The sequence below is a fragment of the Aquarana catesbeiana genome, linkage group LG01, assembly GCF_042186555.1.
Source record: "Aquarana catesbeiana isolate 2022-GZ linkage group LG01, ASM4218655v1, whole genome shotgun sequence".
In the NCBI taxonomy this organism is placed as follows: Eukaryota; Metazoa; Chordata; class Amphibia; order Anura; family Ranidae; genus Aquarana; species Aquarana catesbeiana.
The window spans coordinates 750,069,049-750,094,648 of record NC_133324.1 but is presented as its reverse complement, the minus strand read 5'-3'; the positions used below and the strand labels follow the sequence as shown (position 1 = coordinate 750,094,648).

The following is a 25,600-nucleotide window of genomic DNA, read 5'->3' as shown; positions in this document are numbered from 1 at the left end:
CATGTTTTTATTTTTTATTTTGAACACTATCTATGACCTGATGTACTTTTTTCAATAAATATTTTGATTCAATATTAGTTGTGTTACTTTACCCATTGTTTCCATGCCTATAAAGTCCGATTTTTTTGGTTATTAGTTAGTATCCCCCCTTTTTCTAAAGCTTCAAGTTGTAAAGACTTCATTCCAAGTATAAAAGCAAAGGTCCATCCATCAGAGAGAGATATAGGGTTAATTTACTAAAACTGGAGGTGCAAAATCTGGTACAGCTGTGCATGGTAGCAAATCAGCTTCTAACTTCAGTTTAGACAATTAGGCTGCGACAAAAAATCTGGAAGCTGATTGGTTTCTATGCAGATCAGAGCTGCACCAGATTTTGCACTCTCCAGTTTTAGTAAATTAACCCCATGGGGAGCACCACTACAGGATGAAATGGGAGAAAGACTGTTGTCTGACTGGTTTTGTTGGTATCCCAACTTACTCATAGACTGCCCAGCCCAAAGTAGTAATATCAAGCCAAGTAGTAAATATGGTGCCCATAGGGATGGGGAATACCAAATGTGGTTCCAGACCCCTTTCCCTGCAGAATGGGGTATTCCACTGTCTCACCTAGTCCCTCCCACTGGCAGCATGTCATCATCGCATTTGCATACCATAAATGTCATGACGCAAAGACAGTCACAACATATAAAACTGCCATGACACAAATGAGTGTGTGATGCTATGACATGACGGCACCCTATGTACTCCCCCAAGTGGCTAAAAGAGAGAATTGCCAGTCCAAATGGCAGGCTTAACCCGGGAGGCATCCAGAAAGGAAAATCAAGTATTTTTATCAATATAAGTAAATTTTATAAACCTTTATATTGTTCCTACTCTAGAATATATACAAAAAAAATATATATAATAGTTTTTGGTGTGTTTTTGACACGTTTTCTTCTTTTTTTTAGGTCATTTCACTCAAAAAAGCTTTATTTTCACAAAGACAATGCTTCCAGGTCCTTTAGCTGTGAGTTCACTTCCTGTTCACTTCCTGTCTTTTAGACGTCTCCTTTATTGCATGCAAATGCGTGGATATAGTGATGGCCATTGCACTGCTGAGACTGCCTGCCTGCAAGAGAAGGAGACATTATTGGGTCCATCCACTTTTGATGAAACATGAAACCAAGGGCTAATTTTGGACACTTTATTCGGACCTTTGTCAACAGCCAGAGGAGATTTTTAAGTTTACGCAGATGTCGAACGAAAGGTAGGTTAGATTTTTTGTTGTGAAGAACCTGCAAACCTTTACTATGAGTAATCTGGTCCTGAAGAGGTTAAGCCTCAGCTAGGGGAGTCTTGGAAGGTAGTAGGAAGGGAACAGTACTCTTGTCAGTGAGGTAGAGTGCGGAGAGTGGCTTTGCATCAGCAAGCATGGAGCGATTTAGCAAATTGAGATGCTGGTTACTGAATCCCTGTGGCTAGTCCGAAACCTTTAACATGGAGGAAGCTTAACCACAGTGTGTACCTAAGACATTGGCATAGAGCCTGCTATATATCTCTCTAATATTGTGATATTGCAATGTTTCTATATTTTCTTAATTTTTTGTAACTTTTTTTATAGCTTTGACCATCTTTTGGATCACCTAACACTGGATCTGGAGCATCAGGATACTGCCTATCACAACACCTTGACACCTACAGAACATCTCATAGTCACTCTGTGGTAAGTAAATACATGTTGTTTACACTTGTCCTTTTCTGTATACTAATGTTCTCCAAACTTTGGCCCTGGGGCCAGATATGTCCCTTTTCTTCCCCGATCCAGCCCTTGAGGCAAATATTCCTGCCACTAACAACAAAAATGGTGCTTGAACACTTCCAGTGACACAAAAAATGGGGCATAATTCCTTCATGTGACAACACAAAATAGTGCACTTTTCTGAGACTGAACACCAACTATTTCTCCACCTAATAACAAATATATATTGTGTGGGCTGCAGGAGCACCTGACAAGGGGTGGTACTGAGGTGCAAGCTGTTTGGATGTCTGGGTTGCAGGGTCACCTGACCTGTATCCGTACTGCGGTGCACTTGGTGCAGCCTGCCCCATTGTCTGGGTTGCAGGGGCTCCTGAGATGTTTTGGTACTGTGGTGCTTGGATTTCAGTCTGCTGTCATGTCTGGCAGGCAGAAGCAACTGGCAGTTGTGGGAATTGGGAAACGTAAGGTCTTGGTAGGGACTCATTTTGGTAATCCTTAATTAAACTAAACATATAATTATATAAGGGCCCCATTCTGTCTGCGCTCATATTCTCTACAGCTGGTTGTAAACTCAACAGAAGGTAAGTGTGTGGCCTCCTTCTATTTTGAATATCTGAAATAAAGCCCTGCAGGGCTTGAACCATTTTATTACTAGTTTCCACTACTCCTCACTGGCCCACACCCCTATGCGGACTTTTACTTCTTCTGTCCTTGGTGTACTTTGCGTGGGTGGCTCACTTTAAAAACTGCATGAAGGATCTTGAAGGTCTTCATTTTGCTCAGAAGCAGCCTATTCTGAGGGTGAAGGTGTTGCAACACTTGGAGATTGAGTCACAGGTTCTGATGCTGGTGAAGGCTCTTCATGTGGATGATCACTCTCTGCTAGGACCTCATCAAAGTTGCTTTCTGTTCTGTTGAGGCATACAAAAATATATGTAATGATTGCTGTTAGCTTAACAAAGTTTAAAAAAAAAAAAAGTTTTACTTACTGGCGAAGTTCCACAATGTCCCCTAAAAATTAAAGTTTTTAACCGATTCCAGACTGCCCCACGTACATTTACTGGACGGCTCGGGTGCGCAAAATCACGTACCTGTAAGTGATTTTGTGCATGAAGTTTAGGGGGCACGCGCGCGTGATTGGACACAGTGGGAGCCAATCAACGGGTACGGTAGCCGCAATGGTCGCCGTGACCCACTGATCGTTCACAGGAGAGACGGATCAGCGGTGTGCTGAAGTATTCAAAGCACACTGCTAAAGCTAAGCTAAGCTGCATCACGATCTCTCCTTTCCTCCAGTGTAACACTTCCCCCTACAGTTAGAAACACCTCCCAGGGAACTTAGTTAATCCCTTGATCGCCCGCTAGTGTTAACTCCTTCCCTGCCAGTGTCATTTATACAATCATTAGTGCATTTTTATAGCATTGATCACTGTATTGGTGTCACTGGTCATCAAACAGTGTCAATTAGGGTCAGATTTGTCCACCGCAATGTTGCTGTCCCGCTAAAAATTGCAGATTGCCGTCATTACTAGTAAAAAAAATAAATAAATAAAAGTTTGTAGACGCTATAACTTTTGCGCAAACCAATCAATATACGCTTTTGGGATTGTTTTTACCAAAAAAATGTAGCAGAATACATATTGGCCTAAACTGATGAAGAAATTTGATTTTTTACATTTTTTTTTGGATATGTATTATAGCATAAAGTAAAAAATATTGTTTTTGTTTTCAAAATTGTCAGTCTTTTTTTGTTTATAGCACAAAAAATAAAAACCGCAAAGGTGATCAAATACCACGAAAAGAAAGCTCTATTTGTGGGGAAAAAAGGACATCCATTTTATTTGGGTACAGCGTTGCACGATTGTGCAATTGTCAGTTAAAGCGATGCAGTGCCGTATCGCATAAAATGGCCTAGTCAGGAAGTGGGTGAAACCTTCTAGGACTGAAGTGGTTGAAGTAAATGTGTGACTGTCTCTTCCTGCATTCTGAACCACTTCCTTCCTTGTCTTTCCGTTTGTGCAATTCTTTGGTGTAACATTCCTTCTTTCTTCTTCATTTAGTCTTGATGCAATCAACTGAAAAAAAAAACCCATAATTTTATTTATGAGTATTTTCTTTTTTCACAGGTTTCCGGCTACTGTTCATTTATATGCAGCTATGCATTTCCAGTTTTCATTACATTGTTTACATTGTTCATGGGACTTACAAGGCAATATGGCACAATCTACAGAAAGTACTGTAGTGATGCCAGCTCCTACTGTGGAATGGTGGAGGGAAACTGCAGAGCTATTTTGGTCCAGATGTAATTTTCTGTAACTGCTTGGGTGCACTAGATGGGAAGCATATCAGAATACGTATGCCACCAATGAACGGAAGCAAATATTATAATTATAAAAAGTGCTTTTCAAAAGTACTGTAGGCAGGGGCTTATGCTGATTAGAAATTCACCTACATTGACGTTGGCTCATGTGGCAGTAGTAATGAAACAGCTATATTTAGGCATTCCTCACTGGGCCAAAAATTGAGGAATAAACAAGTAAATATTCCTAATGATCAACCATGGCCTGGAACCACTGAATGATCCTACCTGTACATGTTTGTGGCTAACGAAGCATTTGGCTTGAGTGAGAATATAATGCGGCCATATTCACAACATGGCTTAAGCCACATTGAACGCATATTTAATTATAGGCTGACACATGCATGTCAAATGATGGAATGCACGTTCGGTATCCTAACCAATAAATAGAGTATATTGCACACAACAATGCAGCTGACCCCTGATAATGCCATAAATGTTGTTAAGGCAACCTGTTTGCTTTATAATTATGTTATAGACAGGGACGGATACAAATATGAAGATTCCTTACACAATGTCCTTGACCATGCTGAATGGAGTAATGTTATTTAAATGCCCTTGATAACAGACATACGTTAGCAGAGTACTTCATATCACCAGCAGGTGCTCTTGAATGGCAGGAAGGTATGATCTAGGGACCATTTTCTGCTCTTCCAATACCGTATTTGTGAAAGCATGCAATTATTAATGTTTTGATCAGTTGTTCTAGATTTTTGGACTTGTTGCAATCGCTCACATGTAATGTTAGCTCAATAAAAACCCTATTTAACAACGTAAGTTGTTGCCTGTATCATATGAGTGTACTATATTTTATTTTATGTGGAGCTACTAGGGGTTTGTCCTTCGCTATATAACCACATTACTGCTAATCCATATCCATGCATATGAAATTTACTTTCACTTTAGAGGATAACATTAGAAGATGGAGGAAATTTTAGCAAACAGCATAGCAGAGGAAGAGATAGCAAACATCTCTGAGTTGTTGTAAAAGTTCTCCATTCTGCAAACAGCTCAAAAATATTTGAGGTGGGGTTGAGGAACAATATTTAGAACAGTTAGTTCCTTACCAAGGTCTCTCTGTTTATCTTTCCTGAAGAGTGAACCATGGGAACAACTGTTAGGCCAATTGCCTCCAGGTCATTGCATTCCGAGCATTATCTTTGTAACCTGCATCCTCGGGATTGTATAACTCTGGGTGGTCCTGCACCATGATAATAAATCGCTCTGCGTACGCATACAGTCTGCCCTTCATGTTCTCTCTTTGTGTACTCGCTCTAGGACTTGGTAGTGGGGTCCCCCAGGGTTCTGTGCTGGGACCAATCCTGTTTAATTTGTTCATAAACGACCTGGAGGATGGGGTAAACAGTTCAATCTCTGTATTTGCGGAATATACTAAGCTAAGCAGGGCAATAACTTATCTGCAAGATGTGGAAACCTTGCAAAAAGATCTGAACAAATTAACGGGGTGGGCAACTACATGGCAAATGCGGTTTAATGTAGAAAAATGTAAAATAGTGCATTTGGGTGGCAAAAATATGAATGCAATCTATACACTGAAGGGAGAACCTCTGGGGGAATCTAGGATGGAAAAGGACCTGAGGGTCCTAGTAGATGATAGGCTCAGCAATGGTATGCAATGCCAGGCTGCTGCTAACAAAGCAAACAGAATATTGGCATGCATTAAAAAGGGGATTAATTCCAGAGATAAAACAATAATTCTCCCGCTCTAGAAAACTCTGGTCTGGCTGCACCTAGAGTATGCTGTCCAGTTCTGGGCACCAGTCCTCAGGAAGGATGTACTGGAAATGGAGCGAGTACAAAGAAGGGCAACAAAGCTAATAAAGGGTCTGGAGGATATTAGTTATGAGGAAAGGTTGCGAGCACTGAACTTATTCTCTCTGTAGAAGAGACCCTTGAGAGGGGATATGATTTCAATATACAAATACCATACTGGTGACCCCACAATAGGGATAAAACTTTTTCGCAGAAGGGAGTTTAACAAGACTCGTGGCCACTCATTAAAATTAGAAGAAAAGAGCTTTAACCTTAAACTACATAGAGGGTTCTTTACTGTAAGAGCGGCAAGGATGTGGAATTTCCTTCCACAGGCGGTGGTCTCAGCGTGGGGCATTGATAGTTTCAAGAAACTATTAGATAAGCACCTGAACCGCCGCAACAAACAGGGATATATAATGTAATATTGACATATAATCACACACATAGGTTGGACTTGATGGACTTGTGTCTTTTTTCGACCTCACCTACTATGTAACTATGTATATTACATATGTCATTGCTCTATGAAGAGAATCTGTCTTTGGAGTCCCAAGATGCCATTTCCAACTCTATTATGACAATGCTAGTTGCCTGGCTGTCATGTTGCTTTTCCACTTCTTTGTTAGCTACTAACCCACAATAACTATGCGTGCAGTGAACCTAGAATTTCTGATGTGCATACTTGCTCTGGGTTAGTGGTTAATTAGGCATGGTAGCCAAATGGCATGTTTAACAGCCAAAAAGCAAGTATTTTTAGATGAGAGGCATAAATGGTAGCACAGATTTCTCCCTCATGACAGGTTCAGTTTAACATGACTCATTTAGGCATATCATTTATATATTTTATAGGCTTCTGCAAGCTATATTATAGATTAGAATCCACTTTGCAATTTAGATGTACCTTAAAATTGGCACATGCTAGTAAATGATAATATACTCCTTCATTGATATTTGCTAACTTCTCTTGGTTGCAGTCTCTGTGTATGCAAACCTATATTACCATATTTTAATTGTAGGTTGTTTTATGTTTGATTTTTGTTAAAATATTTTGTTATTCCCTTCCACTGTAATGAGTTTTCAATAGACTGAGTTTTCCAAGACTAATAAAATAATGTGATTAGAATAAACCCAGTAAAATGACGGTATGTACTACACAGTATTAGTTATGCATAAATAGGCTGAATACAGCACCTGAGCACTGCCTGTCATTAAAGATTTGATTTAATGCTATTCAGTTCTTTCATTTTATTGCAGTGTATGGAAAGAGAAAATATACTTTTTGATATGTTGGCTTTTGATATGTTGGATCCAGAAATGTATGACTTTTACAAGAGTAGAAAGTTAGGAGACGCCTTATACTAATACCTATATGTATAGAATACCTATGACAAGAGCTGTGTGTAACACAAGACTTTAGTACAGTAGAGGGTTTTTTTACTTCAGTTTGCAACAGCGGTAACTTTCTTCACTTCTTCAGCAAACTCCATGCACAGCTCAATTTATTCAGAATGTCCTGGATCTCTTCTAAACCCAGTAAATTTTGAAGATGGTTTCCTTAGATTGACATAGTGACTTTTGTTGTAATAACTAGAATATACTCTTGCAACATTTAGTCCAAAGACTAGTACTACTAAATCTTCAGTCAGAAATACAGAAAATTATGTCCGACCCCATAAATAATCTGTCAGACCCTGTCCTGTGTATTACCTAATCAACAATCCTCATTGTGTATGATGTACTATACATTGCCTATTCCAGTGGTTCTCAACCTCAGTCCTCAAGTACCCACAACAGGCCACGTTTTGAGAATTTCTCTTAGATAAAATAGCTGTCCAAAATACCAAGCCATTAACTCTGATTTAAAGCAACTGTGCAAGATAAAGGAAAACCTGCAAACGTGACCTGTTGGGGGTACTTGAGGACTGAGGTTGAGAACCACTGGCCTATTCCACACCACTTTATTTTATACCAGTGACTCTCAAACTGTGTGCCACAGTACAGTAGTGTGTTGTGAGAGATTTGCAGGTGTGCTGTGGGCAGGGATGGACTATTAGGGCACTCGGGCACTTCCAGCAATTAGCTATGGTAACTGGGGGGGCATGCTAGTGTCTAGCACTCAGGACACCTTCCCCACATTTCTTGCGGGGTGCCCGGGTTCCCTCATGCAGCAGTCGCCCTCTGTAGCAGCCATCATTGGCATCTCTCCCCCAGGAGCCTGCGCACCACACAGAGCTCACTGAGGATCCTCCTCCTGGGCTCCGATGTACACAGACTGGAGGAGGAGGAGCTGGGAAGGAGAGATCTTACACTGCAAGAGCCGTGCTGAATATCTGAGGTCTGTGCATAGTTTATCGATAGAGGAGTGGGACACAGTAACCGGGAAAGGGGAGCAGGTAACAAAGATACACACATGGAGAAGTCGATATGTGCTGGGGGGTGCTTTTGGAGGGGAGAGGAATTGTGCTAGTGGGGGGGAGGTATGGGGGGATTTAAAATCCGACCCCTACCAGCAAAAGTTCTCTCCCACTCCAAAATCACCCCCCAGCACATATCCTCTTGCCCCCCCTCAAATCAAAGAGATGCCACCTGCCACTCTCTGGGCTTATTCCAGGGCCCCCTCTCTGCTCTCATCCCAAGCCCCCCTCTCTGCTCTCATCTCAAGCCCCCATTCCTGCTATCATCCAAAGCCCCCTTCCTGTTCTCATCCCAAGCCCCCCTCCCTGCTTTCATCTCGAGCCCCTCTCTCTGCTCTGCTCTCAAACCAAGCCCCCGTCCCTGTTCTCATCCCAAGCCCCTCACCCTGCTTTCATCCCAATCCCCCCCTCTGCCCTTCACCAACCCCTCATACCGCCTCACCTACCTCTAATACTGCCTCACCCCCCCCATAATGCCTCACCTACCCCCCATACTGCCTCACCTGCCTCCCCATACTGCCTCATCTACCCCCCATACTGTCTCACCCACACCCCCATACTGCCTTACCTACCCCCCATATCACCTCACCTACTCTACCACACCACTTCACCTACTTTACTATACCGCCTCACCTATCCCCCATACCGCCTCACCTACTCTACCATTTCACTTCAACTACTTTACTATACCACCTCACCTACACCCCCCATACCACCTCACCTATCCCCCATACCATCTCACCTACCCCTCATACCACCACACCTTCTCTCTTCCAGGTATAGCGCCTCCCTTCACCCCTTCCTAAACATTGCGCCTGTCACCCACCTAACTCCCTCAAGTTACAGAAACTCCCACCCGCCTCCCTCTCATGCCATCTATCTCCTACCCACCTAAACTTTCCTCCCCATTCAAAGCACCTTATGCATGCCTCATTCTGCCCTGATTGTCCCACTGGAAATGTATTTGTCTGTTGACCCATGAAACAATGCAATTCCTATTTGGTATCTTCTTTTATTTGTTATTAAAGTGGTATTCCTGACCATAACTATCTATTCTCAAAAATGTCCGTCAACCCCCCCCCCCCCCCCACACTTACTACTGACCCCTAAAATCTGCATCTCTTACTTCCGACTCCTGAACTCTGTGTCCCTTTAAGCTACGGCCAATATTCTGCACAATGAGAACCACACCCAATATTTGTTCACCACACTTTCTTTTTCAAAGTCAGGAGACGTTATATTTTGCACACAGACCCACTGCTTTCAGAAAACACCCCCATAGCCAACCTTACTTAGAATTGCAAAAGGCACCATCTTGTGTTGCTCCTGCAGTTTGAGAGCTGAACCCCCCCCAGGGAAAAAAAAATTCTACGGCCGTGCTCCACTGGCTTCCTAACACTCCGCTGGTTTCCCCACACAGTCTGCCAATGTTCACCACACACTGCGTGGACGTTCTGCATACCGCTGCAGGATTGGATGATGTTAGCTTGAGATAAAGCTGTCTTCGGCAAACTTCAGGATTCCCACTGCTACATGGCCAGGCACACAGCACTTGGATGGACTATGCACAAAGGGAAATTTTCTCCCTATTTACAAAAAGCCCACTTTTCCTTCCTCCTGCACAAACTTGGTTTTATCAGCAAAGAACCTGCTGCTCTCTCTTGAGAGAACTAACAGTTTTGTTGTTAGCTCAGCAAAGGCCCATTACAGGCAGAAACTTTCAGTCCCTTGACAAAATTGTGTAGAGAGAAAACAACATGACATTACTCCTTTTGCTTCCCTTGTGGTCACTAATCCCAGCTCCACTTGTTTGCAGGAAATTGCTAGCCCACCTGGCTGCCACCAGCCACACCTGGCTGATCTTCCTCATAGTCCTCCTAACTGACTTTCTGCCTCAGTCCTGCCAGACTGGCATACTTTCATGGAGATTCCCTAGGGCAAGGATGAAGACTAAACCCACTGGGGTCTTCAGAGAGCACTTTTTCAGTCTCTCCCCTTGTGTTGTCCCTGCTCAGTGCTAATCTCTACTCACTGTGTTTCTATTGCTCTGTCCAGCTGCCTCTCCTGAAGGTTCTCCTCCAACCGCCTCCTGTGGTGGGATCCTTCTAGGCCATCTAACCTGAGCCTCCAGCCTGAGGTATTACCCCTCCCCGGCAGGGGGTTCCCTCAAGGGCCACGGACAGCCTCTCCTCAGCACGCCATCTTCATCTTCAACCGGACTCCCCTGCTGGAATAGTCCATGTCTATTTATGGGGTTGTCTCTGCCCCCTGCCAGCCCACTTCTAGGGATTGGCTGAGGCCCCATAAATATTAATTACAGCTCCTCCTAACCCCGCCCTCTAGTTCTAGAAGGTTCTCCAATCTTACAAAGACCAGGGGGAGGCACCAGAGAGCTTCCAGGTTGAGTCATCCAGCCCTGGCCTCTAGTAATCCTGACCCAATTCAGTGACTCAGGTTATTCTTGGCCAAAATATGCTTTTTCCTACTCTTACACTAATAGCACACACTAGACGGTACATCATGAAGAAGAGATATCCAGCCAACGAGGTGCCATGCAAGCCATGCTGCATGCAACATCACTTTCTCCCAGCTCCCCAGTCAGTCCTCACACCAAACTAAAGTTGGCAAGGACATGAGAAAACATCCCTGCACAGGCTGCATTTGAAAATGTTAAGAAATGTATCATAAGTTGGACTTGGACTGCAAATCATATGCTATTTTAATATAATAGTATCATCATGGGGAGGGGGTTGGAAGTAGCTGGTCTTGTCTAGGGTGCAAAATAGTCTAGCACCGGCTCTGACTATGAGATTAATATGTTTAGCATAGATTGTGGGTAGCTTATATGTATATATACAGTGCCTGGAAAAAATATTCATACCTCTTGAAAATTTCCACATTTTTCATGTTACAACCAAAAACGTAAATGTATTTTATTGGGATTTTATGTGATAGATCAACACAAAGTCACACATGCATTTGTATTCAGCCCCCCTGAGTCAATACTTTGTAGAACCACTTTTCGTTTCAATTACAGCTGCAAGTCTTTTTGGGGATGTCTCTACCAGCTTTGCACATCCAGAGAGTGACATTTTTGCCCATTCTTCTTTGCAAAATAGCTCAAGCTCTGTCAGATTGGATGGTGAGAGTCCTGAACAGGAATTTTCATGTACTACCACAGATTCTCAATTGGATTTAGGTCTGGACATTGACTGGGCCATTCTAACACATGGATATGCTTTGATCTAAACCATTCCATTGTAGCTCTGGCTGTATGTTTAGGGTCATTGTCCAGCTGGAAGGTGAACCTCCACCCCAGTCTCAAGTCTTTTGCAGACTCTAACAGATTTTCTTCTAAGATCGCACTGTATTTGGCTCCATACATCTTCTCATCAACTCTGACCAGCTTCTCTGTCCCTGCTGAAGAAAAGCATCCCCACAACATGATGCTGCCACCACCATATTTTACGGTGGGGATGGTGTGTTCAGGGTGATGTGCAGTGCTAGTTTTCCGCCACACATAGCGTTTTGCTTTTAGACCAAAAGGTTCCATTTTGGTATCATCTGACCAAAGTACCTTCTTCCACATGTTTGCTGTGTCTCCCACATGGCTTTTTGCTAACTGAAATTTGGACTTCTTGTGGCTTTCTTTCAACAATGACTTTCTTCTTTCCACTCTTCCATAAAGGCCAGATTTGTGGAATGCATGACTAATAGTTGTCATGTGGACCAATTCTCCCACCCGAGCTGTGAATCTCTGCAGCTCTTCCAGATTTACCATCGGCCTCTTGGCTGCTTCTTTTATTAATGCTCTCCTTGCCCGGCCTGTCAGTTTAGGTGGATGGCCATATCTTGGTAGGTTTGCAGTTGTGCCATATTCTTTCCATTTTAAGATGATGGATTGAACAGTGCTTCATGAGATGTTCAAAGCTTGGGATATTTTTTTATAACCTAACCTTTAAACTTTTCAACAACTTTATCCTGACCAGTCTGGTGTGTTCCTTGGCCTTTGTGATGCTGTTTGTTCACTAAGGTTCTCCGCTGAGGCCTTCACAGAACAGCTGTATTTATACTGAGATTAAATTACACACAGGTAGGGTCTACTTACTAATTAGATGACGTCTGAAGGCAATTTGTTCCACTATATTTTAGGTAGGGGTATCAGAGTAAAGGGGGCGGAATACAAATTCACGCCACACTTTTCATATATTTATTTTATTTTATTTTTGAAAAACATTTATAGTTTTCCTCTCACTTCACAATTATGTGCCACTTTGTGTTGGTCAATCACATAGAATCCCAATAAATAACATTTACATTTTTGGTTGTAACATGACAAAATATGGAAAATTCCAAGGGGTGTGAATACTTTTTCATGGCACTGTAGTACAAGTGCTTTCATTGAAGAAATTAAGGACCAGTTGCAAATTACAATTAAAATCTATCAATTGGACTGCAAATGCTGTCTGGGAACTATGATAGCTGTACTAAAGTTGTCAGTCTAATCAATTTACTTTAAAATCTTTCCTCCTGTAGTCTCATGGCCCCAGGTTTGGTAGTTTCCTTTTTACAAAATGAGTACTGCTGTAGTCTTCTATCACATCGTTATTTGCTAGATCACATGCCTCAGACACTGCCTTATGTACTTAACAAGTTCCAGTTTGCTCAAAGAGAGAATATTTCTGGAAGATCATACAGGCCTGCAGTTTTTAAAGCTAGGATGCAGGATAATTAAAAAGATGAGAATGCAGATAAACTGTGTCTAAATGAGTCAGTTAAAAGCAAAACATTCTGGTTTGATGATAGCGTTTTTTCATCTAAAGCAATACTTTCAAAAAAGAGAAACAAACGTAATATATCAATTTAGGACAGCTATCTATTAGCAATTTTTATTTATGCATTTCTTTATTTTAATTTCCTATAATCTGTAATAGATTTTTAAATCCAACCGAGAAGAAAACTGGCAATTATTGCACAACCTTCTGTTTCTATGGAAACTCTGCATGCTATAAAAAAAAATAGCTCTGAGAACTGGTTTCTATGTGGTATATAATAATCCTAGAAAAAAATATTCTAATGAAAAAAATGTTCACACTAAATAATCATCCAGGCATAGGCTGGTTCTAGAATCAAGGGGATTGCAAGGTTTTTGGTGTCAAGATATTTTTTTCCATAGTCACTAAACACTCTTTACTAGGGATGAGCTTGTATTCGTCTGAACACCCAAACTTTTATCTGTTCGGCCAAGCCAAATGCCATATATAGTGGCAGTATTTCTGCTGCTACTATATAGAAGGGCTTCTTTCCTGTCAATGATTGTGAAGGAAGTGGGGGGTATTGGCACCCACTGCATCCTTAGCAATCAGTGACGTCACCCAACCCATTCATTTGTGGAATACATATGATACTGCTCTCCCCTCCAGTCATAGAGTTCTAACTTCTCCAGAAAAATTAAGCAAGCAAAGTGTACTACACATTGCTACACAACGCACCCACCATGTCCTTAGTAACCAGAGACATCACCCAGTCCATTCATTTTCTGGCCAACTGCATGATCCAATTAGGGTCTGGTATGGATTTTGTTGGGGTTAGGGGGAAGGGGTCATGGCATTTTTTTTGCATGGGGTTTACCTTTAAAACCAGTACCAGATTTGAAGAGTCTGATTTTGGTAAGAACCTCATCCTTCTGTTTTTTACAGCAAAAGTGTCAGAAATAAAAAAAATAAAAAATTTGAGGATGAAATTAAAATTAGTATGCATTATGTCTGAGACAAGAGACAAAAATAATGTACAGTCATTATTTAATACATTTTAAAAATGACAGACCACATGCAGTTTTGCAGCCCAAAATTCCACTTTTCAGTGTATATATTTAACAATAAAAAAGGAAGAAATAATGCAATAACTCCATAGTTATTAGCCTTGTTTCCATGCCCTATGCATGAAAACACAGGAGCTTGAATGCAGAAAAATGTCAGCGTGTGCTCTGGACTGATGAGTCAAAATTTGAAATGTTCGGCTGTAGCAGGAGGCAGTTTTGTTCGAGGAAGGGCTGGGAAATAATACAATAACGAGTGCTTGCAGGCAGCAGAGAAGCATGGTAGAGGTTCATGCAAGTTTAGGGCTACATTTCTGCACATAGAATTGGTGATTTGGTCAGGATCAATGGTGTCCTCAATGCCAAGAAATACAGGCAGATAATTATCCATCATGCCATACCATGAGAGATTTGCACAATTTGCCCCAAATTTCAGGAGGAAAACGGACCCAAACATGCAGCCAATGTCATTAAAGTGGTCCTAAAGGCTGAATGTTTTTTTGCCTTCATGCATTTTATGCAAGAAGGTAAAAAACCTTCAGTATGCAGCTCCCCCGTAGACTCCCCCAATACTTACTCAAGTCCAATCGTAATCCAGTGATGTGCACAGCACCTGCTCTCCCGGGTCATTGGCTCCTGTTACTGTCATTCACAGCCAATGAAGAGGGAGCAGGGGGCAGGGCCGAGCCCCTTTTCTGTGTGTCTTAAGGACACACAGACCGTGGCTCGGGAGCGAGGACTCACAAGTGCCCCCATAGCACGCGGCTTACTTTGGGGGCACTTGGAGAAGAGAAGGAGCCAGGAACGAGCGGCAGTGGGGGACCCAAGAAGATGAGGATCATGGCTGCTCTGTGCAATGCCATTAAACAGAACAGGTTTGAACAAAATGTTTGTTATTTAAAAAAAAGTACTTTTACTATCACTTTAAGAATTATCTTTAATGTAATGAATAACAAGGAGTCCAGGAATGATGGTCTGGCCCCTACAGAGCCCTGATCTCAACATTATCGAGTCTGGGATTATAAAAAGAGACAGAAGGACTTGAGGCAGCCTACATCCACAGAACATCCATGGTTAGTTCTCCAAGATGTTTGGAACAACCTACCTGCCGAGTTTCTTTAAAAACTGTATGCACAAGCACTGTGTGTACCTTTAAACAATTGATGCTGTTTTGAAGGCAAAGGGTAGTGACACCAAATATTGATTTTATTTGGATTTCTCTTCTGTTCATTTCCTTTCCATTTTTTTAATTGATACAAATACACTATTAACACTTCTATTTCTGAAAGCATTCTTAATTTACAGCATTTTTTTCACACCTGCCTAAATCTTTTGCACAGAACTGTATTTCACAATGAAAAGTAAGAAGTAATGCAATAACTCATAGGGGGTTATTGACTAAAGGAAAATCCACTTTGCACTGCAAATGCACTTGAAAGTGCACTAAAAGTGCACTTGGAAGTAAAGTCGAGGTAGATCCGAGAGGGACATGCAAGGAAAAGAAAAAACAGCATTTTGGCTTGCACATGATTGGATGATAAAATCAGCAGAGCTTCCACTCATTCCAGATCTACCCCTTAGATTTACAGCGACTGCACTTCCAAGTGCACTTTCAGTGCAATTTCAAGTGCACTTGCAGTGCAAAGTGGATTTGCCTTTCGTAAATAACCCCCAAAGTTACTATTATGACATCTTTGGTAGGCTGCATTTTTAAAAGGTGTGCTAACAATCAGCTTTTAATAAAAATAAAAAAAAACCTTCATTAAAATGTTTTCTTTAACACAATCTTGAGCATGAGAGATATCAGACAGCTTGCTATTAAAAAAACATTCACTATACAGTAGATTGTATTAATTGACCAAAAACAGGTTACGAAAACCATTTATAGACTCTGTGCACAATACCTAAGCCCACAGTTTATTGTTGAGAATACTGATGAGCTGTACATGCCTGGGTTTGGTTCAGGATGGGTTCCCTGAACACTACTGAAGTTAGGGTGCACAATTGAACCTCATTGAAGTCAGTGGGAGCTGAATGTTAAAAAAACAGTAATGGCCGTTTTCTAGGCTAATAGGCAAGGGATTGTCACACAAAAACCATGGGGAGCTGGGCCCTGGCCAACTCAGTTTAGGGCGGGATTGCTGAACATCACTGAAGTGAGGGTGATGAATTTATCCCATTGTAAACACAATGGAAGGAGAAACCTAAAAAATAGTAATGGCCAGTTTCTAGGCTAATAAGCTCTCAGGCTTTATTTAAATAAGTGAAATGGGGGTCTGGGTTCTGCCCTGGGGAAAGTATACCAAAGTAAAAAAAAAAAAAATCAGTTTGATGTGGATCAGAGATTTTAATAATGATTAAAGAATAACAATAAAAATTCCTTTAAAAAAATATTCTTTGGGAGTTCTTTTAATCTACCTGGAAAGTGGTGTATCTGTATAAGATTTACAACCCACCACAGCAAAACCGACATTTACAAAATGCTGTTTAAATTGCCTGCAAATGTTAAATTTAGGCTGCTTAATTCTGTTTGTGAACAAATGGCTGGAAATTTGGATTCTGATAAACCCCCCATCCCTTAAAACAAGAGGCCAGGGGTGTGGGGAAAAGGACCTTGTCTTCTTGTTCAAATAATTTTATTGGTACAGGAAGAAAAGATAACAAACAAATACAGTAACAGTCGTAGGTTACAAAGTGAATAATATCACGCCTGATGTATGGGGACGCAGCCCATGTTAGTTTGGTGAGAAAAGCATTCATAACAGATAGTTAACATGCGATAGCTATTGCGTTACTCTATGCTTGGGGGTATGGTTAACCCAAACTGCTCAGCTAGGTCAAACATGGGAGGCAGGGGTAGAAGGATGTCCCCTCAGGATGACTAAACCTACTTGAATTGCTTTGCAATCTAACTGTCAAAAAACAACATATAACATTTGGAGTATGTAGATCGGGGTAATGGGCTAGGCAGTTTGTGGGATCAACATGAGCTGTTTTTTAGAAAGAATGTAAAGTTTGCGTGAGTAAAGTCTGCGTGCTGCTAGGTACTGCTATCATTTTAAGGGTGTTATCATATGGATGGGCTGTCCCTGTTTGGGGTAGTCCATGTTAGGCTGAGGCTGCGTAAATCTGAAGAAGAAGGAGAAGGGTAAAAAGAAAAGAAAAGTGAGCGAGAGAATCTAGAGGGGAGGTAGGGAAGAGGGGCAGAAGGGTAAGGGGTAATAGGAGGAAGTAGGGGGTGGGGGATCTAAGAGGGTAAGGGGGGCGATAGCTATTGCGTTACTCTATGCTTGGGGGTATGGTTAACCCAAACTGCTCAGCTAGGTCAAACATGGGAGGCAGGGGTAGAAGGATGTCCCCTCAGGATGACTAAACCTACTTGAATTGCTTTGCAATCTAACTGTCAAAAAACAACATATAACATTTGGAGTATGTAGATCGGGGTAATGGGCTAGGCAGTTTGTGGGATCAACATGAGCTGTTTTTTAGAAAGAATGTAAAGTTTGCGTGAGTAAAGTTTGCGTGCTGCTAGGTACTGCTATCATTTTCAGGGTGTTATCATATGGATGGGCTGTCCCTGTTTGGGGTAGTCCATGTTAGGCTGAGGCTGCGTAAATCTGAAGAAGAAGGAGGAGGGTAAAAAGAAAAGAAAAGTGAGCGAGAGAATCTAGAGGGGAGGTAGGGAAGAGGGGCAGAAGGGTAAGGGGTAATAGGAGGAAGTAGGGGGTGGGGGATCTAAGAGGGTAGGGGGGGCAAAGAAAGCGAGGGTGTGTCCTGGGGGGTGAAGTATGAGAGAGGATTAGGGTTTTTTATTCAACGGTCTCTGGCGATATTAGTAAGGGGGGTTATGAGGACAGTAGTGTTTGGTCGAAGTCAGAGGGGAGATAATGATCTACCCATGGTTTCCATAGGCGATTATATTTTTTTACTTTGTCTAAGATAATTGCTTCCACGGAAGCAATTGGGAGGGTAAGTGGGATGGCATTTAGCAATCTGAGCAGGGAGCAAATACCAGCTCATAAGAACCTTATAATTAGTTTCCAACGCCACTATATTCTGCAACGCTGACTTGGTAGCTTCCCAGATCTCCGTCCAGTCTTTGGTGTCTAGATGGAGACCCAGATCTCTCTCCCACTTAGCTGCATAGGGTGTAGGGGTATGAGATGGTGGGTCCAAAAGTTGAGCATATATGGTAGAAATTAAACCACGAACATGAGGATCCATTTTGCATGTGGGCACAAATGTTGACATGGCAGGTAGGGACGTGTTTCTTCGGAGGCAAGAAAATGCCTAATTTGGAGATATCGGAAAACTTCCTAGTTGGGAATGCCATGAGATTCGCAGAGGGTTGGGAACAACTTAAACACATCAGAGTTGTAAACTTATGGGCCCGAATAAGGTTAGCAGAGGACCATCTGTGTAATGATGAGGGGGAGGTTCAGGCAGGATAGAAGGCTGGGTTTCAGAGGAATGACAGGAGCGGATTATGAGTAGCCAGACTTATCTCTGAGTCTGTCCCAAATTGCTAAGGAGTGACAGGTTATTGGGTTGCTTAGTGATCTGTGGTCTCTTGGGCGGAGCCACAATAGATTGGCTACGGATAGGGGGGTTTCATTCTTCTGACTCCAGTGCCACCCACAAGGGAATTGCGTGATACTTGGGGAGTTGAGCCAGGTGCGCAGCTTGATAATATTTGGTGATGTTAGGGAGACCTAGGCCTCCTTTAAGTTTAGAAAGGTATAGGATGTGCCTTACGCCACAAGGTCTTGTACTGCTCCAAACATAGCTGAACACACAACACTGCAGGATTCTTAAAAAGTGTGATGGGATTTGGATCGGCAAGGTTCAGAAAAGGTAAAGTGTTTTCGGCAAGTTTTCCATTTTGGTAACAGTGATGAGGCCCATCCATGCCAAGGGGAGCACGGACTACGAGGACATGAGATTGGTTAAATAGGTCAACATTGCTGGGTAGTTGGTGGAATACTGTATGTTGGGGTCTGCAGTCAAATTGATTCCCAGGTAGGAAAAGTATTGAGGGGACCAAAAAAATGGTAGAGCTTGCTGAAGCTGTGGTATTTGTGAGAGGGATATGGATATATTGAGGGCTTTAAATTTCTGTGGGTCCACTACTAAGCCGGATATTAATGCAAGTTGGTCTAAGATTTTAAGGAGATTAGGAAAAGAGGTTTATGTTGGTGGCCTCCTAGCTCCACCCATTTGATATCAGGATTGAAATGGATTAGTTGGGCTAAGGGTTTCATGGCTAGGGCGAAAAGAAGTGGGGATAGGGGGCACCACTGTCTTGTCCCATGTTGTATGGGAAAAGGGTCAGACTTATATCCTGCATACTTAAGATGGGCTGTAGGGGAGGTGTGTAAAGAGGATATCCAGGTTAAGAAGTGCGGACCAAAACCCCAACATCAGAGCACAAACTATAGGTAAGGCCAGGAGAGGGTGTCAAATGCTTTTTTAATGTCCAATGACACAAAGCAGGCCAGTATGCAGCGTTCGTGGGCTGCATGGGCTATAAGGACTGCCCTGTGGATATTATCTTTAGCTTGCCTTAGAGCAGTGGTTCTAAACCTTTCTAGTGCCGTGACCCCTTGATAAAATTTCCCAAGTTGTGGGGACCCCAACAGTAAAATTATTTTTGTAGCCTGGGTTGTCAGAACCCAAGCACCCAAAGTAATTTGCACCCCTAACCCATGGACATTTAGCGCTCCCTGAGTCCCTTCCACTCGTACAGTATTACAACCCCTTATGGTACATTTTAGGATGTATTACTCTTTCTCTTTGTTCCCCTTTCTTCCCCTTTTATCTCTCTCTATCCTAATTTCTTGTTTGTTTTTTTCCCCCATCCCTCTCTCTAGCGATTTTTCTTGTTCTTTCTCTTAATCTTTCTCTCTTTTTCTTTGTTCCTCCCCCTCTTTTCCTCTCCTTTCCATGTATTCTCTATTTTTATCTATTTTCCTTATCTTACTCCTTGGTTGGGGGGTAGATAGTATGAGATGAGTGTCAGTGCTGGCGGGAGTTGGGAGGAGTAGAATTGCTGGCGGGGAGTTGGGAATAGTAGCAGTGCTGGCGGGGAGTTGGGATGAGTGGCAGTGCTGGCGGGGAGTTGGGAGGAGTGGCAGTGCTGGCGGGGAGTTGGGGGGAATAGCAGTGCTGGCGGGGAGTTGGGAGGAGTAGCAGTGCTGGCGGGGAGTTGGGATGAGTGGCAGTGCTGGCGGGGAGTTGGGAGTAGTGGCAGTGCTGGCGGGGAGTTGGGATGAGTGGCAGTGCTGGCGGGGAGTTGGGAGGAGTAGCAGTGCTGGCGGGGAGTTGGGAGGAGTAGCAGTGCTAGTGGGGAGTTGGGATGAGTGGCAGTGCTGGCGGGGAGTTGGGATGAGTGGCAGTGCTGGCGAGGAGTTCTGATCAGCCAACTTAGGTGCTCTTGATCAAGGTCATCTGCTGATCTGAGAACTGTAGTGGGGCCTTTTAATGGCAACTAATCACAGGTAGTGTTATTCACTGTTTCTCCAGATTCACTGTGTCTCCGACTTTGTGGTGTCTCGTAGCAGTGACACCTATGCCAAAATCAGGAGATAGGGTCTCCTCCAGCCTCTCCCACTTCACATTCCTCACCAGTCAGCTCACCGCTAGTCTTTGCCCCCAACCATGCCGTGAACTGAGTGGACGGCTGCAAAGAGGCTGAGTGGGCAGCCACGGGCTCCAGGCACAGCCCAGCTGGGTGGCCACAGGCTCCAGGGAAAGCCCTGCTGGGCAGCCCCAAAAAGAGAGTGGTGTGGGCTTCAGGAACAGCCCAGGATTTAGTGACCCCTGGCAAATCATCATTCGACCCCCAAGGGGGTCCCAACCCCCAGGTTGAGAACCACTGCCTTAGAGCCTTAGAGGCCCACTGCCTTAGAGCCTTAGAGGCATAAACCCTACCTGGTCTTTGTGGATGAGAGACCCAATGATCAGATTCAGGCGCAAGGATACTGTATAACTTTGGCCATCAATTTTATGTCTATATTTAATAATGAGATGGGGCGATAGTTATTCCAGGATGAATCATCCGATTGGGTTTTAGGCAGCATAGAGATCATGGCCGTGAGGGAGTCAGGCCGAAAGGAGTGGCCTTTCAGGATTGAATTGAAGGCGCCGACTAGTAGAAGAGTAAGAATGTCTGCAAAATATTTATAGTAGGCGGCCCTAAAGTTGTCTGGGCCTGACGCTTGTTGGCTTTCAAGGTTTTATTCACAGCGTGGACTTCTAGATCAGAGATGGGTTGCTCAAGGGATGTGTACTGCATTGATGATAGAGTGGGGAGGTTGACATTGGAGAACAGGGCTGTTGCGTGGGTTCCTTTGAAAGTGTTTTTTGCGGAGTATAAGTCTGATAGGTGTTTACAAAACAGGGATAGGATTTTTAGGGGGTTACTGGAATAGGCATCATTCACTAGTTTCAGGGTTTGTGTATGCGGTCAAATATGCTAAGGGTCAGGGCGAGGAAGGTGTCTGGTTTATTGCCTTTCATGTATAGTTTATGCCTAGACCGACAATTTTTTTTGGCAGATTCTGTTAGGAAGAGGTCTAGCTCCAGTCTGGCTTTGTCTAGGGCCTGTCCATGCTGCTTATACAAACTCCCCAGGGTACGGGCTTATAGGCTTTCCATAGTGTTAGAGGTATAATGCCATCTGTGAAGTTATGAGATAGGTAATCTTTGATAGCCAGAACAATATCTGTTCAGCAGGCTGCCCTATGCGTGTCACCGGAAAATCAAGCCACAAAATGTTCACTCCCACTATGCTAGATGTGAATGGTGCCTGAAAGTGAAATTGGTGCGATAACACGAGAACAATGAGGCTCCATTTACATCTGTGTGTTTCCTTGCATTTCAGAAATGCGCTGTACCAAAAATTGTAGTAAAAAACGCTAAAAACCAAGCGCCGCTCTAAAAAAAGTTCTGAAGCTTCTTTGGGGTGATTGCTGCAGGTGGATGGGCTGACCTATGTGTGATGAGTGAAAATGCTCCAAAACACCTCCCCCCTCGCTAAAGAAAAACGCATGTGGGAATGCGAGTTCCCGCTATGCAGAGATGTGAACGGGGCTTGGCAGCTGAGTGTTTCTGTCCACTCCCTTCTATGTACTTGTATAAAGATGACCATACACTATGCAATCTGATTGTATATTGTGTATTTAGTGAGAAGGGTGATCACTGATTGATTGCATTTCATTTAAAAAACGTGCACCTGGGAATGGAAGGGTGGATGATGCAGGGTGTGTGCTAATGAGGTCAGCTGGTCAACTCCTTCCTGTTTCAGTCTGTAAGGATGAAGACAGAAGCAATAGATATGTTTGGAATCATGGATGGAGGACAGTAAGGTACGTGTCTGTAGATTTTATGGAAAGCTTTGATATTTTTGCAAAAAAAGTACATGAATGCTATATTGGTACATAGGGGAGCTGGAATTTAGAAAAAAAAAAAAGTGAACTTAGCCTTTAAGGCACCATGAACGTTCGACTTGTCGTGGTACTAGGGATTCAAGTGATGTCAGGACGGCGTTGTGATCCATCCATGTATATGGTAGGATAGTGAATGAAAGGAGAGCTGGGGAGATCCCAATGGATATTAGTATGTGATCTATACAGAAGAAAGTTTTGTGAGGGTGGGAGTAGTAAGTAAATTGCCGTCTTGCAGGGTTAGCTTCTTGCCAGGAGTCAAGAAGGGAGTATTGTTGTAGCAGTTGTTAAAAGGTGTGTTTCTTGGGGCTAGATGAGGGTGGAAAAGGTGATTTATCCAAAAAGGAGTAAATCACCTGGTTGGAGTCTCAACCAATCAATAGAGTGCCCTGTTTATGTTTGTTGATTACTTGCAGCAAGTGGGAGAGAACTGAAGTGGGGTTGCAAGTTAGGGGCGTAGTAGTAAACTACTGTTACTTCTTCGTCAAGACGTTGCCCTGATAGAAAAATGTATCTGTCTTCAGGATCTTTGGACTCTGCCCGGAGCATAAAGGGAGATGTACGGTGAAAGGTTATTAAGACCCCTCTTTGTTTGGTGTCTGCGGAAGCAGTAATTACCTGAGGGTAGCCCGGGGAAAATGATTTGGGAGTGTGCTTCTTAAGAAAAATGCATCTCTTGTAAAAAAACTATGTGAGCCTTGGCTGAGGCAAAGGATCAGAAGGCCTTGACTCGTTTATGCGTGTTGTTCAAACTTTGGACGTTAAGGATAATAATGTTTAACGGGGCCATAACAGGAAGCACAAATAAGGCTGTTTATATATATTTAGCCATAAGGGGGACCACTCCCCCCGGGAAAAGGAGGAAGAGGGGATGGATGAAGAAAGAGTTCGAAATGCGGCATAGAATGCCATGGGAGAGTCAGGGGGAAGGGAAAAGGTTGAAAACGAATAGATTGTCTGTCTGAGTAGGTCAAGCAGAGGTGTCATGAAGGTCATGAAGAGGTGTCCAAAGAGGATCTACATGAGACCTCTGAGGGCAAAGGTGGGGGCTGCAGTGACGGTCAACGAAGGTCACACCAGCTGCAAATTGTAGGCAAGTGATGAAGACTATATAGGGTCAGAATATAGAGCAAACATAGGGGATATGCCGTGGTGAGGAGCCGGGATGTTACAAGTAATTTAACAGAACCAGGTTTTGGTGGCTCCTTGAAGTAGGAAAATGGGCCTTGGGCTGAGGGTGATCACTGGGATTAGTGATTGGTAAATGCAACGGTCTACAGCCGATGACCTTGAGATGCCCAGAAGCATCACGTGGCTTGGGTAGAGAACTGAACCAATACCAGTATTGTCCACGGGGTACTGACGGCTCTACTTAAAACAGTAATGCACAGGAACATACACAGAAGCTGTTCATTTTGTGAAACGATGAGGTGTCCATGGGACATTGCCTTTACATGGATTCTCGGAGAGAATATAGTAACAACAATTTAGGGTCTATTAGGTATTAGGCTGTATTTATGTCAAATATGACTCATTCCCAGAAGAGGTGGTCAAAGAGCTTGTACAGAAGAAGAGATTAACGTTCTCCAGGAGACCATGTAATCTGCGGGCAGGTGACAACAGAAGATATGCGTGAGATAGAAGCTAAAATGTAACGAAACAGTAATTGGCTACATTGGACACCCTCCTCTTCTCGTAGCGACCTTGTACTGCACCCAAACGCATTTGTGGGGGGCAGTAGGAATAGAAGAGGGTCCGCCATCAGAGAGGGAGGACGTTGTCATCAGAAAGAGGAGGAGGGGTGTCAATGGGCCAAGTCAGTGGGAAAAGAGGATACCCTTTAGGGTGTAAAGTGGGATACACATAGTCCTCTAAGTGGGTCTGTAGGGTTACATTGTCCTCTCTGAGGGCTTCCAGCTCATCAGAATGGTTGTTTAGGATAGCTTCTAAGTCATCCACCCTCTGCTCCAGTTTTGATGTGCGCTGGCCCAGCTCCCTGATCTCTTTAGCGAGGCGATTTGTGATCTGGTCAGATGTGTGTTTGAGCGCTTTCTGCAGGAAACGTTTAAACTGCTGTAGCAGGTCAGGTTGTGCCGTGGAAGACTGGTAGGGCAGTGGGGGAGGCAAACAGCTTTGTATCAAACTCACCCTTGTCTCCATGTGGCAGGGGCTTCATCCTAGGAGAGTGCTGTGAAGTGGCAGCGTCTGCGCCATTTTGGTGGAGGCCCTGGCCACGACCTCCCAGGTCGTTTTTGCCTTCAGCTTCTGGCGAGGGCCACCCAGAACCATGGCAGCTGCTCCGGATTGCTCCCCGGCTCTTGCAGAACCGGTGGGTGTGCAGTGCGTGACCCGGTAAGGCTGTCAGCAGCGGTGTGAGTCTCCGTGATGCAGAGCCATCAGTTGGACATGACCGGCACAGACAGCTCTGCACATGCATCCTCAAGGCCCTTGTCTTCATCAACATGGGGACAAGTTACACGTGGCCTGGTATGAGAGGGCAGGCACATGTTTGTCCCAATGCCACCTTTTTTACACAATCCTGACCCCTTTGTTTACATTCACCTGCCATGCAGAAATCCTTTGATGAATGGGCCAAGTGGGGATGACTCATTATTTGATAGAAGCCCGCCATCTCCCTAACAACTAAGAGTCCTGAGCAGGAAGTGATACCACTGCTAAATATTTCACTTCAAAAAGCCTGATTTATCCTGTAGCAAATACTATACATTTTACAATGGGTAGCAGCTGCATAAACTTATTGCATGACATCTGTATCAGAACAGCATAATACACCACAAACATTAAGGTGCAACAGAGGAATAACCCTGCAGAAAAAAATTCCCACATTTGGCAGCTTAGGAGAAACTGCATAAAAAATTAGTGTGACACCTTCACAGTCATGGAGAACTGGACTAAAGCTGTAGAAGCAGTACAAGATGATAATGCTGGCCAGTTTGCAGCAGTGGCAAGAGACTGTAAAGGATGGCATGCCAGCAGCAGTGGAAGGAGATGGTAATGGTGGCAGGCCAGTAGTAGTGGTGGGAAATGGTA

The 25,600-nt window shown here is 43.4% G+C and overlaps 1 protein-coding gene across 3 annotated transcripts in view; it reads left to right on the top strand.

The window, feature by feature from the left end:
• LOC141112722 (uncharacterized) overlaps positions 1–25,600 on the top strand; it is a 191,009-nt gene that overhangs the window by 83,304 nt on the left and 82,105 nt on the right. For 2 of the 3 annotated variants that reach the window (XM_073605746.1, XM_073605756.1), the window contains 2 exons: positions 1,042–1,246; positions 1,601–1,702. Coding sequence is in view for 1 of the 3 variants with exons in the window: in XM_073605764.1 (XP_073461865.1) it covers positions 1,233–1,246; positions 1,601–1,702; positions 3,865–4,054 (306 nt within the window). In the remaining 2 variants the exon portion in view is untranslated. Of the gene's footprint in view, positions 1–1,041; positions 1,247–1,600; positions 1,703–3,864; positions 4,875–25,600 lie in introns of those variants that run through there. The other variant, XM_073605764.1, reaches the window with a different exon arrangement.